The sequence below is a fragment of the Apium graveolens genome, chromosome 8, assembly GCF_009905375.1.
Source record: "Apium graveolens cultivar Ventura chromosome 8, ASM990537v1, whole genome shotgun sequence".
NCBI lineage: Eukaryota > Viridiplantae > Streptophyta > Magnoliopsida > Apiales > Apiaceae > Apium > Apium graveolens.
This window is the reverse complement of record NC_133654.1, coordinates 115,568,929-115,584,186: the sequence shown is the minus strand read 5'-3', so window position 1 is coordinate 115,584,186 and position 15,258 is coordinate 115,568,929. Positions and strand designations below refer to the sequence as shown.

At 34.4% G+C, this 15,258-nt stretch overlaps 1 protein-coding gene across 1 annotated transcript; it reads left to right on the top strand.

Moving 5' to 3' along the window:
- Positions 1-6,709: 6,709 nt before the first annotated feature.
- On the top strand, positions 6,710-11,548 carry LOC141678478 (uncharacterized). The gene is made up of 6 exons (XM_074484811.1): positions 6,710-7,232; positions 7,838-8,497; positions 9,262-9,708; positions 10,214-10,386; positions 10,824-11,007; positions 11,243-11,548. Exons 1-6 carry the CDS (start codon positions 6,828-6,830, stop codon positions 11,336-11,338), a joined length of 1,965 nt encoding a protein of 654 aa, XP_074340912.1. The 5' UTR covers positions 6,710-6,827; the 3' UTR covers positions 11,339-11,548.
- The last annotated feature ends 3,710 nt before the right edge of the window (positions 11,549-15,258 follow it).

Here is a 15,258-nt window from a genome sequence, read left to right as displayed (position 1 = left end):
TTCACCCATTCCCTTTGCCATGTGGGGAATGGATATACTTGGGCCCTTTCCCATGGCTACTACACAATGAAAGTTCCTGATTGTAGCTATAGATTATTTTACTAAGTGGATTGAAGCTAAACCTTTATCCAAGATCACAACCAAGCAAGTTGCATAATTCCTGTGGGAAAACATCATGTGCAGATCTGGAATCCCTCATATCCTGTCACCGATAATGGAACACAGTTCAACAATGAAGAGTTCAGGAAGTATTGCGAGGAGAATGAGATCGAGTTGCGGTTTACCTCCGTAGCTCATCCACAAGCCAACGGGAAAGCGGAAGTGGCAAGTCATATAATTCTAGATGGGCTAAAGAAGAGGATTGAAAAATCTAGGAATAATTGGGTGGATGAAATACTCCCAATACTTTGGGCTTATCGAACCACTTGTAGAGTCACTACCGGAGCGACACCCTTTATGTTGGCATATGGAGCGGAGGTAGTTGTTCCAGTGGAAATATCGCACTCATCTCCCAGAATCCAAGCATACAATGCTGAAGAAAATGAGGAAGGGCAAAGGCTAGACCTGGATCTAATTTATGAAGTATGAGATGAGGCACATGCCAAGATAGTGGAATATCAGAAAAAAGCTTTTTTCTACTACAACTTAAGGGTGAAAGAAAGGTTCTTCAAACAAGGTAACTTGGTTCTAAGAAAATTGGAAGCTTCCGGTGTAGGGCAGAAAGGAAAGCTTGCCCCAAATTGGGAAGGGCCATACAAGATCAAAAGTATTCAAGGAAGAGGATCGTACAGGCTGAAAACTATTGATGGCTTTGAAGTACCAAGGACTTGGCACGCGCAGAACCTGAAAGTCTACTACGTATAAGCCTGATGAGCAAGATTATCACTTGGAAAATAGGTTAAAAAGCACCTTGAAGCTTTGCTCACTTAGGATTTTATGTTTTAGTGTTACAAGGCTATTATTTTATGTTTTAGTTTTACCAAGACTTATGTAAGGGATGAATCTCAAGAGTTTATGAAATTCATGAAGTTTTCGATATATGGTACTAAGTTCATACATCACACAAAGTTATTATAAATAAAACTAAGTGCATAAATTCGGATATAAAAATGTAAAGTTCGATAAATAAAGAGACTTTTACAAGTTCTGATCATAAATAACAAAGCCTCGTAGGGCCAATGAAAACTCTAAGGAGTAGAAGTGCCATCGGCATCCATGTCGTCATCCCGTCCGCTCTCACGCGATATCTCAGCAGTGCCAGTCTCGGTAGAAGAAGAGCTAAGATCCGTTGCAGCAGGTCTGGAAGACGACTCTGGAGGGGGAAGAAGCTGATCCTGAGGAACATCATCCGAGATAACTACACGGGTACGGAACCTCTGTAGTAAGGTCTCATCATCGGGGCACACATAGTTCGTCGGGTTAATATCGAGACAAGCCTCATTCACGGTCCCGAGGGCCGTGTCCCAGCCAGTCCTGAAAAACCCAGGGAACACTGTGTTATCCCTAACCCTCATGGACTAAGCAAACTCATCCGTGTCCAGGTAAGCATCAATGATTATGTCCTTCTCAGCCTTCGGAGTAACTAGCTCGGTATTAGCCTCCCCTAGCTCCTCCTCCTTGTGCTTCATCTTCTTCTCAAACACATCATACTTCCTCTGTTGCCTCCTGAGGGCGTTATCCGAGGCTTTCTTCCAGGACTCGGCTTGCCTAACAGCCGCTTGGAAATAAGCATTGGACTGAAACAAAATGATAAATAAAGGGTGTAAGACAAAAGAATGTTACAAGTATCTTCTATACTATACTATAATAACCGGAATGGGGTATAATTTGTAGTTTGGTTAACCTTCATTTTGGTTATCCCTTTACATCATGACCGTCGGATCTTCTTCATCAAATAATCAGAGCCGTTAGATCAAAATACTAAAAAAATATAGTACACAAGGTCTCAGGTTCGAATCCCGCCGAATCTCTTTAACAACAAATATTTAAATTATTATTTATAAAAATATATATAAGTTTTCAGGTCAAATCTCACCAATAACAAACATTTATATTTTTATTTATGAATAAGATCTCATAAATCATATACTATTTATATTATTTGAACTTAACTTAAATTATACATCATGAAATTATAATTATATAATCATTATTTAGTATTTAATTATTTATAAAGAACTATAATAACATTATATAAAATAGAAATGAAAATATATAAATATTTATTAAGATGTGCATATTATACTATAATAGCCGGAATGCGGTATAATTTATAGTTTGGTTAACCCCTCATTTTGGTTATCCCTTTCTATCACGACCGTCAGATCTTCTTCATCAAATAATCATAGTCGTTAAATCGAAATACTAAAAAAATACACTCCACGAGTTCTCAGGTTCGAATCTTGTCAACAACAAACATTTATATTATTATTTATAAATATACATAAAAGTTCTCAAGTTCGAATCCCATTAATAACAAATATTTATATTATTTATAAAGATATGTATAAGTTTTCATATTCGAATCTCACTCACCAACAATAACATTTACATTGTTATATACGAATAAGATCTCATCAATCATATACTATTTATACTATTTGAACTTAACTTGAAATTATAAATATATAACTATTATATATTATTTAATTATTTATATTAAATTTTAATAAAATTATATAAAAAATTTAAAATATATAAATACTAACCAAGACCCGTGCATCGCACGGGCCGTAAGCTAGTATATGTAAAAAAGGAGGAGTTAAAAATGGAAGACTCTTACCGAGGCTAGAGATTGGGCACCCATAAGTTTTATCCTTTCCAAATCTGGACCAGTCACAATATTAGTGAAGTCCTTAGGGATCACAGAGTGATAGGACCAATCACATGCGTGCTTTGTGGGGAACCAACCACGGTATCCCCTCGACGGAATCCCCAGAGAGGCTGGAAAGCACAAGTAGCTATAGAAGCAAGAGCATCTTGGGTTTCAGTCTCCCCAGAAGAAGCCTCCACCATGGGCTCTTTATATTTCTTCATAAAGCTTGGCTCCATTACCTTACCACGGGGGTCCAACCCCGCAAGCCGAGCCTTTTTCATTCTTGTTGTTTCCTCAACAACAGGCAAGTTCTCATTGTTGATTTCCTTAGCGGCTCCAAAAACAAGGGAAAAACAAAGATAAGAGGTGTCAATAGTGCATGAAAAAGAAGAAAATATGGGAAGGGAAGAAAAGAAGTACCCTGCGTAAAGACTGAGGAAAGTCCCACTTGAATCAAAGAAAATTCCTCTAACAAAGTCCAGTTGGGAGTCTGGTCATTATCCTTTATAAGCTCATTATATATGATAGTTTCCTCGGGAGATGGGTGGATGGTTTTAGGGCTGCCATCACTGACCTTCCCGAAGGAGGATCTAAAGAGTATGCCCCAGTCACCATTCTCCCATCTGAGCCCACAAAACTATCCCTCTAGTGCTGGTTATTATCAGGGATTGAAGCACTGTTGAAGATTTGTGGAGACCTTGGGTCGTTTTCTAATATAAAACCCAACCGGGTTGGGCACTATTATAGCATTGAATTTTTTTTCTAAACACAGCTACCGAAAGAGGAAAACCACTCATAAGGCATAAAACCATGAAACAAAGGAGATTTCTCCATGCATTTGGGGGAAGTTGGTAAGGATTGATTTTCAAATCAGCTAATAATCTGGGAATGAACTCATGAAAAGGAAACCTTAGCCTCGCGGTAAGGGCATCAATATAAACAAATAAAGTGTCAGGCTTCCAGTGGCATGTACGATCACCACCTTCAGCAGGAACTATCCAAAGGGGAAGGCGAACGTTATAAGTCGTGTTAAGTTCGTTAATAGCATATGCCTTATATCATTTGTTATAATAATCAAAGGAATCTAAATGAGCGTTATACGGGTATTCGTCTCCCCTAGTATTAATCATATCTATCAACGACATATAAGAAGAGCGAATTTCGATGTCGTTACCTCTCTTAGATGTTGAAGTAATCTTCGCTGCCCTTTCTGAACCTTTGTCAGCCATTAATGGAGGTTGGAGTAAAGCTTGAAGCGGAGGAAGGAGGAGGCCGGAAAAGGATGATTTCACCGGAAAAAGCTTTAAGGATGGAGAGAGAGGTTTTGAGAGGAGAGTTTGGAAATTAGAAAGTGAAGTGTGAGAAACCACTTCACTCCCCCCACTCTTATATAGGACTCCCAACAGGTCACTGGGCCGGTAAAAAAGGCAGGCCAACCAGTTATAACCGGTTAAAAGCCCAGCCCAAAGGCTTGGGCCCAAAATCAAGAAAGTTCCAGAAGTCTCCTGGATAAATCAAAAAATAATAATAATAATAATAATAATAATAATAATAATAATATATTTATAGTTTCCAGAATATGCTGGAATAAAATATGGGCTAAAAGGAAAGCCCGGGAAAAAATTGGCCAAAAAAAAGGAAAGCCCAGGAAAAAATGGGCCAAAAAAAGGAAAGCCCATGGAAAAAAGGGGGCCCCAGTAAAAAGCCCATGAATGAAAAGCCCGGCCTAATTAAAATCAAATCAAGAATTAAAATCTTGACCTAAATTCGGTCAGGATTCTGATTTAATTCCTGATCGAAAGCATCAGCTCGGAAAACATCACGCCCAGAAAATATAGAGGTGTAATTCGATCAAAAATTTTAAAATTTTGACTGAAATTTTGTCCAAATCCTAGTCGAAGGATCTTGGTCGAAAAAACATTCGATCGTAAAATAATGATCCTTAATTCGGTCAGAAAATGGGATAAGCACCAGGTCTTGACCGAAAATTCGATCAGAAATTCTGATCGAGCGTTCCTGATCGAAATTTCCACGAGCAGAAAATATTGGGCCTTCATTCAGTCAAAATCTGATTTTACAATAAATCCTGACCAAAATTCGATTAGGATTCTGATCGAATCACCCTGGTCAAAACTATGCACGATCAGAAAACATGGGAGTTTAATTCGGTCAGGATTCTGATCAAATCATCCTGACCGAAAGGAGCTTCGACCGGGAGTTTTGGGACCATAATTCGACCAGGATCCTGGTCGAATGGATTCCTGGTTGAAATTATACAAAAAAAGAAAAAGGAAGAAAGAAAGAAAGAAAGATGGAAAATTTTCTGGGAAATTCAGAAAAATAAGAATTTTTGAAAAAAAAATTCCTGAAATTAAGGAAAAATTTCTGTAAATTAAGGAAAATTCCAATAAATTAAGAAAAAATCCAGAAATTAAGTTAAAAAAATTCCTGTAAATTACGGAAAATTCCAGAAATTAAGGGAAAAGTCCTGTAAATTAAGAAAAATTCCAGAAATTAAGGGAAAATTCCTGTAAATTGAGCAAAAATACTAGAAAATTCCTAAAAAATAGGAATAAGGTAAGGGAAATTATAAGGAGGTTCCAAAAATACCCTGAAGCCACGTACAAGGAAAATCGTTGTAAAAGTGTAGGTCGCTCCACACTTTACGTAGATAACGATACCTATAAGGGATTAATTGAACTTAACTTCCTCGAAATCTTTTACGATTTCCCGGAAGTTGGGGGACAAATGATTGGGAAGAAAAATAAACCCTGATTGCGTAATTAATATCGCATTAATTATGTCCGGGATGGGCCAACAATAAAGCCCATTTATGAAGGCCCAAAAACCCTGAATATTAATTATTTTCATAGTTAATAAAAATGGGAAAAATCAGCTATTGTTAAAAGTCCTAGAAAGGATATGAGTCCTTGTGGATCAGCCTCCAAAAGGCCTTATATGATAAGGAATCAGTCCCCTACTTCCTAGGACTCCAAAGTCCACTCTAAATTTGAGACTTGTAACCCTAATCTAATTTCAAGGCATTCCATGCCTATATAAGAGACATCACCCCACAGATCAGAACTACGTTTTTGACTTGATCCTTGGTATATCGTAGGGTACGTAGGCATCTTGTTAAGATAGATCGAGTCACGAAACACAAGAGCAGTCAAATCGAGTCTCGAAACTCACGAACCCTAGTAATAAATACACCCGAAGTTTTTAACCCATAACAATTATAAATATTATATTTTATATTTTTTTTGCTAAAAAAACCTTTTTTAGCATCCAATTAATTTACATATTACATTAACATACTCAAATTATCTAAAAATAAATAAAATGATATATAAATTTTGTGTAAAATGTAGATTTAATTAATTATCATGTTAGTATCATAAATTTGTATATATTTATCTTGTAATAACCTAAAATATACACTAGTTTAAATATAAGAAAAAGAAGCAATACATCGTAATGTATTAATAATATATAAATTGGTATTTTAAATAAATTAAAATTATTTTTAATATTAAAAATGTCTCGTTAAATTTTGCTTAAGGGCTCAAGTGTGATTGAGATGGTCGTGATAATTAAGGGTGAACAAAAAATCGACGAACTCGTGAAATCGATCCAACCCGCCCCTTATTTCGGCTGAACAAACCGAGCCATCTGAAATCCAAAATATAGTTGGGTTGATTTTATATTAACCCGGATATATTGGATTGGGCGAGGGTTTATGAAATATTAACCCTTATCCAATGCAACTCAACCAAAATAGTCCAATTTTAAATTAAAATTGTTATTGCAAGAGTGAGTTTGTATGATTGTTATAATGTTACAATAAATGAAACTACTCTTGGGTCTGTTTTTAATCTATTGAAGCCCCCCGGGGTGCCTTTTAACCCGAAACCTGAAAGCCCATTACATTAATCCAAACCAAAACCTAAAACCCCCTCTTCTTCTTCTTCCACCTCCCCAAAAACACACACTAAACCCTAACTGTGTAAAAATGGCTGACGTGGTCCAATTCAAGCTCGAGCGCATGGTCAAAGAGCTCGACGACCTCGAACGTCGCAATCTCTTCAGCAAGCTCGAAATCGCCGAGATTGTCAAACAACGTCGCAAGTTCGAGTACAGACTCAAACGACCCAGCCCTCTTAAACAAGACTACTTGAATTACATTGATTATGAGAAGAATTTGGATAATCTTAGGATTTTACGACGAAAGGCGGTTTCCCGAGAGCTCAAGGAAAAGGGGAATAAGAGGATGAAGAAGTCGGTTTCCGATTATTCGGGGATATCCAGAATTGTCGAGATTTATAAGATGGCTACTAATAGGTTTAAGGGTGATTTGGATATTTGGTTTCAGTATCTTGAGTTTTGTAGGCAGAAAAGGAATGGCCATTTGAAGAAGGTAATGTGGAAAAATGATTAATCTCCGTAAATGAAAAATGGGTTTGATGTTTTAGTTTATCCAATCAATATGTTATTTGTTTGATTGTATGATAATTTAGTTTTAGCTGCTTCTTTTTTATGATTCCGGTGGGTGTGTTAAGTAATGAATTGCTTGTCTCTGCAAACGGATTGTGTTGTAAGCTTAAGTTTTTTTTTTTATCAACATTTAGCTTTCCGTTCTGTTGGAAATAATGGAATGAGAAATTTGAATAAAACTAAAGGAATGACATTGATGAATATTACCTACAAGATGGTATGAATTTCAATCCGCTCCTTCCAAAGAAATAGAGGTGTATGTGTTGCTTATTTTATCGATATCGGTTAGTGTGCCTGTTCTAATTGTGGGAGACTTTATATCTGGAGATGTGGTTAATTATTAATCACTTAAGTGTTTAATAATCAGCTGTTATATGTCTTTGTTGATTCTGTGGTAATTTTGGTTGGTTTTTCCCATGATGGAGGTTTGTAAAGTAAATGAGCAATTTGAGAATCAAGGTTGCTTTGCCATAATAATTTTAACTCTTAACTATGGTTTTTAAGAAACAGTACTACTTTATTATGTAGGCTCTTGCTCAAGTAGTTAGGTTTCATCCCAAAGTACCAGGGGTTTGGATATATGCTGCTGCTTGGGAGTTTGACACCAACTTAAATGTAGCATCTGCTCGTGCTTTAATGCATGCTGGTTTGAGAGCATGCCCAACTTCAGTTGATCTATGGGTGGAGTATATTCGTATGGAGCTCACATACCTTAATAAGTTAAAAGCTCGAAAAGTTGCTCTTGGAGAAGATGAGGGAACTCTGTCTCGTGAGAATCATGATCTCTCAGATGAGCAGTGGCGAGACGAAAACAAAGAGTTGTTTATGGTTCTTAATGACAAGAAAGATGATGATGAGGCAGCAGATACTAGAAATGGAGAAGTTGAGAAAAATTCAGATCTGTTTGGAGAGCAAGGTCTGAGCATTCTTCAAACCGTTTACAGCAATGCCATTAAAGCCCTCCCTTTAGATTTTAGCTTGAGAACTCGAATGCTGGAGATACTTGAAGCTACAGACTTAGCACATTCAGAAGAAATGAAAAATAAAATACTTGCTGACATGAGAAGAGATTTTTCGAAACAAACTGAGTACTGGGACTGGCTTGCAAGAAGTGAAGCAGTTCAACTTCAGAATACCCATCGAATGACTGGAGATGTTAGCTTAAAGAAGTTGCAAAAAGCCATTCAGGTATTTTCAATTATTAAGAGAACTGTGGTTCTAAGTAGCTTGCATTTGTATCACATTCAATCTTCTAAACTGAAGTGACATTTATTTTTAATTTCTAGTTTTTTCTTTGTCTATTAAAAAATTTCAGAGTCTTTTTTTGTTTTGTTTTATGGCTCTTACTGTGTTGTGGATTTATATATTGGATTCGCTACATCATATTAATGTGAAATGTTTATTTTTATGTTTTTATGACCAGTTCATAAGGAATAAATTTGTGTGTGTTGATCGAGATATTGTAATCCAGTGAGTTCTTTTGAACAGAGTAGCTGTGTTCCGTATTGATTGTACAACCGCATTATTGTAGTAGCCCCAAATACTAGTAATAACTTTGCATATTATAGGAGGGACTTTGGACTTCATACTAATGTATATTCAAAATTAGAAAATATACTGAAGTGCATCGTTATTTTTGGGATAAACAAAGATATGGAACTGGAAATGTTTATGTTTCTTTTTGGAATGAGGACGTGTACAGAACGATCTTATGTATCTCTTATTTACATATAAAGGTCCTGGATGTTAATTTTTAGACAACCGCAAGCAATATTCTCCCTATGGAGACTCTGATTACATTGTTGCCTAGTGTGCGTACCAGAAATAGTGTAGGCTTTACATATAGTAGCTGTCAGTAAATTTATTCCTTAATGTTATTTTTGCAGCTGCTTTATTTACCTCGGCAACTACTTGGTTGATGTTGTAATCGTACTTTGTTTAATGATTTCTAGATTTATGAGGAAGCTGTAGAAGTCGTACCTTCAGATATAATGTTTAAACATTATACAAAATTTTTAATGGATGCGATTGTTCAACAAGATGGAAAATTGGGTAGCTCTGCTTTAGCTAATGGTGTAGATTCTATCTCACACATCATTATGGTATATGAAAAGGCTGAGACAATAGGTTGTCTTACGGAAGATCTTGCTTGCCAGCATGTAACATTCTTAATGGAATCGGGGAGATCTGACGAAGCTAGGAAATTGGCAGAAAGGCTTTGTAGTGGAAAATTCTTAGATGCAGTGCATTTATGGGATTTGCGGCTATCAATGGAGATTAAGTGCATTACAGAAAAATCTCCTTCTCCGAGCAAAACTGATCTCTCAGTTGTCTTTGAACTCTTTAAAAGTATTCTAATGCGGATATCAGTTTCAGAAGCTCAGAGCTTGTGGCTTATGGTATGTAAATAATGTATCCCTTAGTGTTGCCTTTTCTTTCCTCAAAGTCAGGAATAAACAAATTTCGGTTCATGTTAAGCTATTGAGCCACTTAGACCCCCTTAATCATTGAGTACTATTCTCTACGTCATTCTTGCTGCTACACTTAATATATTTTTTCAATGTTTCAAAAGAATTTTGAATTAGTACCAAGTGCTTACAAATTTTGTACAGTTTGGTTTTATTCCTGCAATATATTTTTTCTTAAAAGCGTATTTATGTTCGTCGTTGGATCTTATTTTTCTCCGAAATGTAAAGGAAAAGTGTTTAGGAAAACAATTTCCGTGAAGCAACTTTTTTACTGTTGACACCCATATTTTCATCTGCTAGAAATTTGTCATCTATATATGATATTATGCCTCTAATTTTTGCTCCAACATTGTTCTTTATTCCTTGTGTTCATGCTTTTTTCATAAATAACGGGGTAAACAAAGTTGTAGGTTCATTGATGTCATCTCTTTTGCAGGCTCTTAAATTTTTTGGAGATCAAAGACGTTACTTTGACAAGCTGGTGGAGATGTCACTTAGTTTGTTGGCTGAATATGGTGGTAGCGACGATGGCTTTTCCCTGTCTTCTGCAGTTGTTAAAATATTTCTTCAAAAAGATGGAATTCAGAGTGCAAGAGAGATGTATAAGCGGTATGATTTTCAATTTGGTGATGAATATTCATCCCTTTAGCTTAATATTTGACTTCGTTTCTGATAATCAGGAAGTATCCCTTTACAACATGAGTATTTTTTACTAGCCAAATTTAATGCTTATATGTGCCCTTGAAGTTCATTTTTTATAGTGTCCGTTTTACTCTGTCTTTTTGGTTGAATTGTTTCAAATATTGCCGGCTTGGTATCTTGTGTCTTTTTCTTCTAGTAATTTATCCTTTTGATGGGCGTTTTAAGTTTTTTCTTGCACACTAAGCATAGAAAATTACATTTGCTTATTTAAGTGTCAATTTTGACCATCTTCACTTGCACAGGCTTCTTCTGATCTATCAAGACACTATAATTTAACTTTTATAAGAGCTAGATTGTGTAGAATGTAATCTTACTTGAGAAGCGTGTGCTTTTTTCATATGCAGATATCTCGCTTTACCTCATCCAGGTCTTGCATTATATAGAAGTTGCATAGAGCTGGAACAGAATCTTGCATCTGCAAGTGCTAGAAGCAGTTTGGTAGAAGTCCAAAGATTATTTGAGTCTGCACTTGCAACCTATGATCAAGACGTGAGCTTGTGGCAAGATTATCATAATATGGAGATTAAGGTAAGTTTGCAGTTTATATACAATGGGGTCATGAGCTAAATATGTTTTGATCATTCTCAGAGAAAACTTCACTTTAATCTACTCCAGTTCCAGTATAATCCCTCTCCCCAATCCACCTCGTTTTCCCAGTTATTTACTTATTTTATAGAGAAATATTACTTGAGTTGTGTTTATTGCCCAAGTGATATTGTAGATTGGATACACATGTTTACCGATCTTACTTTGATTCTTGCAGATGGGAACTTCAGAAGCTGCTGCTGCTGTCCATTGGCGTGCAAGGAAGACATTAAAAGATAATGCTGCATTACTAACTTCTGAAAGTTTGTCATGAACATCTGCAGATGATATCACATTTCAATTTTGACTGTAATTCTTCTGGTTGGTTCTCTTTCCTAGTGTTGTACTAGTGTAAACAAGTGCAAAATTTTGAGCTATTTCATTTATTTACTTCTTTGTTGTCCTTGCTCGATTACTCGTCCCTTCAATTGTTTGTTCCAGTTGAAACAAAGTGGAAGTATAGTATGATTTTCTAATTATTGCCCTCGGTTTTGTTCAAAAAAACTTTTATATGCTGGCAGTACCTTAGATCTTTACTTGGAAAGTGTGAGCTTTCTCTGAAATTTTAGTTTTTGAAAGTGTATGATAAAATTTAGCTCCCAGTAATATAATAATGGGTTAGGTATTTAAGTGTAAAACATTAAAAACCTCGGTAGCAAGACCAGTAAGATGAACGGTCGCAAGTAATGTCAAAAGGTTGAGGTTGACATATACTTCCAAAACGGCCAGGTTTGCTAAGATTACACCCATGATGATTGGTAATATAGGAGCTTATTTTAACTGACGTGTAACCTTTCAACTGTTTCCACCTGTCTCTTTTACGGAAGTCGACAAATTCTCATGAAGTTAAAGTAACATAAACGTCGACGTCATTTGAAAGTAGAATTATGCAAATGAGCAGCCAATATTTAGAGTGAGTTTTTGATACGTGTCTTTCAGTTTAATTCAACACCCTGTAACAATTGGAGTCAGGTACAAGAATATTGAGAGTTATAGGACTCGAATTTTGTAGGGTATCATGTTACCATTCAACAAAGGCTTAAAATTCAAATTTCTGGCGGTGATGGCACAAAAATGACGAAGCACCACTCACCTACAAATCACCATACACTACCACACACCAAGAGCACCAGCTGCATGAGCACTTACAAGTTACAACAGTGGCCTGAGCAACCACCCATTAAGTGTTGATGAGGAGAGACCAGCCCATAAAGGCACAAGAACAAACCAAGGAAGCCTCATACAAAGTAAACCCGCGTCTTCTTGCAAAGAGGGAGATAATTACTAAACAAAAGGCCTATGGCTTCTCTGGAGTTGTTCAAGTAGCTTGTTGAAAAAAAATAGGGTTAATTACATAGGGCACCCCTTTGGTTTGGACAATTGTCACTTTGGTATCAATAGTTTCAATAATTACACTTCGCACCCCAGACAAATTTGGGCGTTGCACTTTGCACCCCTTCCGTAAATTTCCGCCGTTACCGTTAAATAGGCCAGGGGTAAAAATGTAATTTGACAATGGTTAATTGCATTTTGACCCCTAAAGTTCAACATATTTTTCATATTAACCCCCGAACATTTTTTTTAACAATTTCGACATTCAACTATAAAAAAATATACATTTTAATCATTTTATTAAAAGAAATTATTTTCTGAAAATTAATTTAATAATATTTTTTTCGAAAATTTATTTTTAAATTTTCTTTTTCAAAAATTTTAAAAAAAATATTTTTAAAAATTACTTTCGAAAAAAAATAATTTGATAGTATTTTCGATGTTTTGAAAATTTGATTTTTTTTTGTTTTCGAAAGTAATTTGAATTTTTTTTATTTGTTTTGATAATAACCCCCTTAAATGATATTTTTTTGAAAATTTGTAAAAAATGAAAGTGCTAGATAATAAAATTATCATTTATGAAACGATGAGCCTCATTAAAAATGGAATTATAATGACACACTCAATGAAAAATTATAAAAATGAGTTTCTAAATTTTAAAAGTAGTATAAATTTTTTTAATAAAAGGGTTAAAATGGATATTTTTTATAGCTGTCGAAATTGTTAAAAAACATGTTCGGCGGTTAATATGAAAAATTTGTTGAATTTTAGGGGTCAAAATGTAATTAAACATTGTCAAATTACATTTTTACCCCCGGCTTTTTTAACGGTAATGGCGGAAATTGACGGAAGGGTTGCAAAGTGCAGCGCCCAAACTTGTCTGTGGTGTGAAGTGCAATTATTGAAACTATTGGTACCAAAGTGACAATGGTCCAAACAAAAGGGGTGAACTATGCAATTAACCCAAAAAAATATATTGCAAAATGCTAGTGTATTACTTAAACTAGCTCATAAACATAAACCCGTGCAAGGCACGGGCAATTCTTATCTATTAATTTTTAAATATTTTAATATTTATTAAATATATATTTTACAAATATTTATAACTGAAAAATATGAGTATATTTATAAAAAATATGTAAGAACATGTAATATTCAAAGTGATTGTAGTATAAAAGAATATATTATTTTAATTTTCTTTATCGAACATTTTACTCTTTAAAATAAATGATTTGAATTAACTACGCAATAAAAATGGATCCAAATCATTGAAGTAGAGCATGATTATTATTAATGATGGTAGCTAAACATTTCATACCGAGATGTTTTTAGTTTTTAACAGTAATGAAAATTTTAAAATTATCGTGAACTGGACGATGGTCGTTATGTGCGTTGTTTTAAAAGTTTTTTTTATCTTCTCATCATGTTCAAATATCAGCGGTATTAATTACTTCCCCCATGCAATTCATGGGCATATTCGACGTCACATATTATGTGCTTACGGGGGTATATATTGATTCTAAATTATTTATTCATAAATATGATTTTATATTCATAATATTTAACTAATTATCGATTCATAGGGAATGATCCTCTGCTCTTATTATAAGATCGTAAATGGATATACATATATTTTGGTAAAGAAAAATTTTCTTCTTTAAATATTTTCGTCTCAAATCTATTTCTTTACGACCTCCTTCCATAGATGACTAAAAAAAGTACTAAGTTATTTGTGTACCGGCCTATCCCCTTGCCATTTTGCTCCTGTTGGGATAAACATGATTATTTGATTGTTTTGTAAGACATATATAAATTATACGTCAATTTTAATGGTAAAAAAGTAATCAACCAAATTACTAAAGTAATGAAAATGGAGGGTAATCAATTGACTTGTGAATTACAGATGTGTTGAAAATTTGTGAAGGGTTTGGTTCAGTCGGTTTGTATTTGGTTTAAAAAATATTAAAACCAACCGCAACTATATTATCGGATCGGTTTTTATTCGGTTTGGTTATTAATTGGTTCAGTTTTTCATGGTGCGGTTTGGTTCAGTTTTGTTCGGTCTTGGTTTCGGTTTCAGTTTTTGGTCCGGGTTTGCTCATCTCTAGAACAATCACAAACATGTACAATGAAATCTCGATGAATGAATACATTCAGGAATGTAATTTTTTTTATTTACCGAGATTATTAATTTATTTATTTATCGAATGTTCGTCTATCAATACTGTATATTTTATGTTTATGAATATTCTACATTATTTTTTTATAAAATTAGTATAAAGAGACTAACATGGTTCGATGGTTACAGAGAAAAATATATTTCTAAAATTACTATGATTAGAAAATTATGCTTCAGTTCGTTGATTAGAATAAGTTAGCTATGTTACACAAGAAATTTGGGTTTATAACGAATTTTTTTACTAAAGTTGCCTATGAACTCTAAATTTAATTATAAATAAAAAGTTAGTACAATTAAAATATATATACGGTTTTGCCGTAGTATAAAACTAGTATATAGAAATGAGTTAATTAATCAAGTCTCAAATCGTTATATTTTATAGATATATCAAAATAAATATAGAGCAAGACACAGTGTAAATAAATAACCTCTACCTCAACACTTAATGTTATCAAGAGTTTCACAAATGTGTCTCTAACTCAAGTGGTTGATATGTTAAATTTACAAATAGTTGACTTGAGTTCGATTCCCATCCAAAATAATAATTTTTAACATTTAATAAAATACAGGGGTAAAATAGTAATTACGAATAAAATGTTTACCCAGAAACTTGAATGAGTAATTTATTCAAGCCTCAAATCGTTATATTTTATAGATATATCAAAATAAATATCAAATTAAAT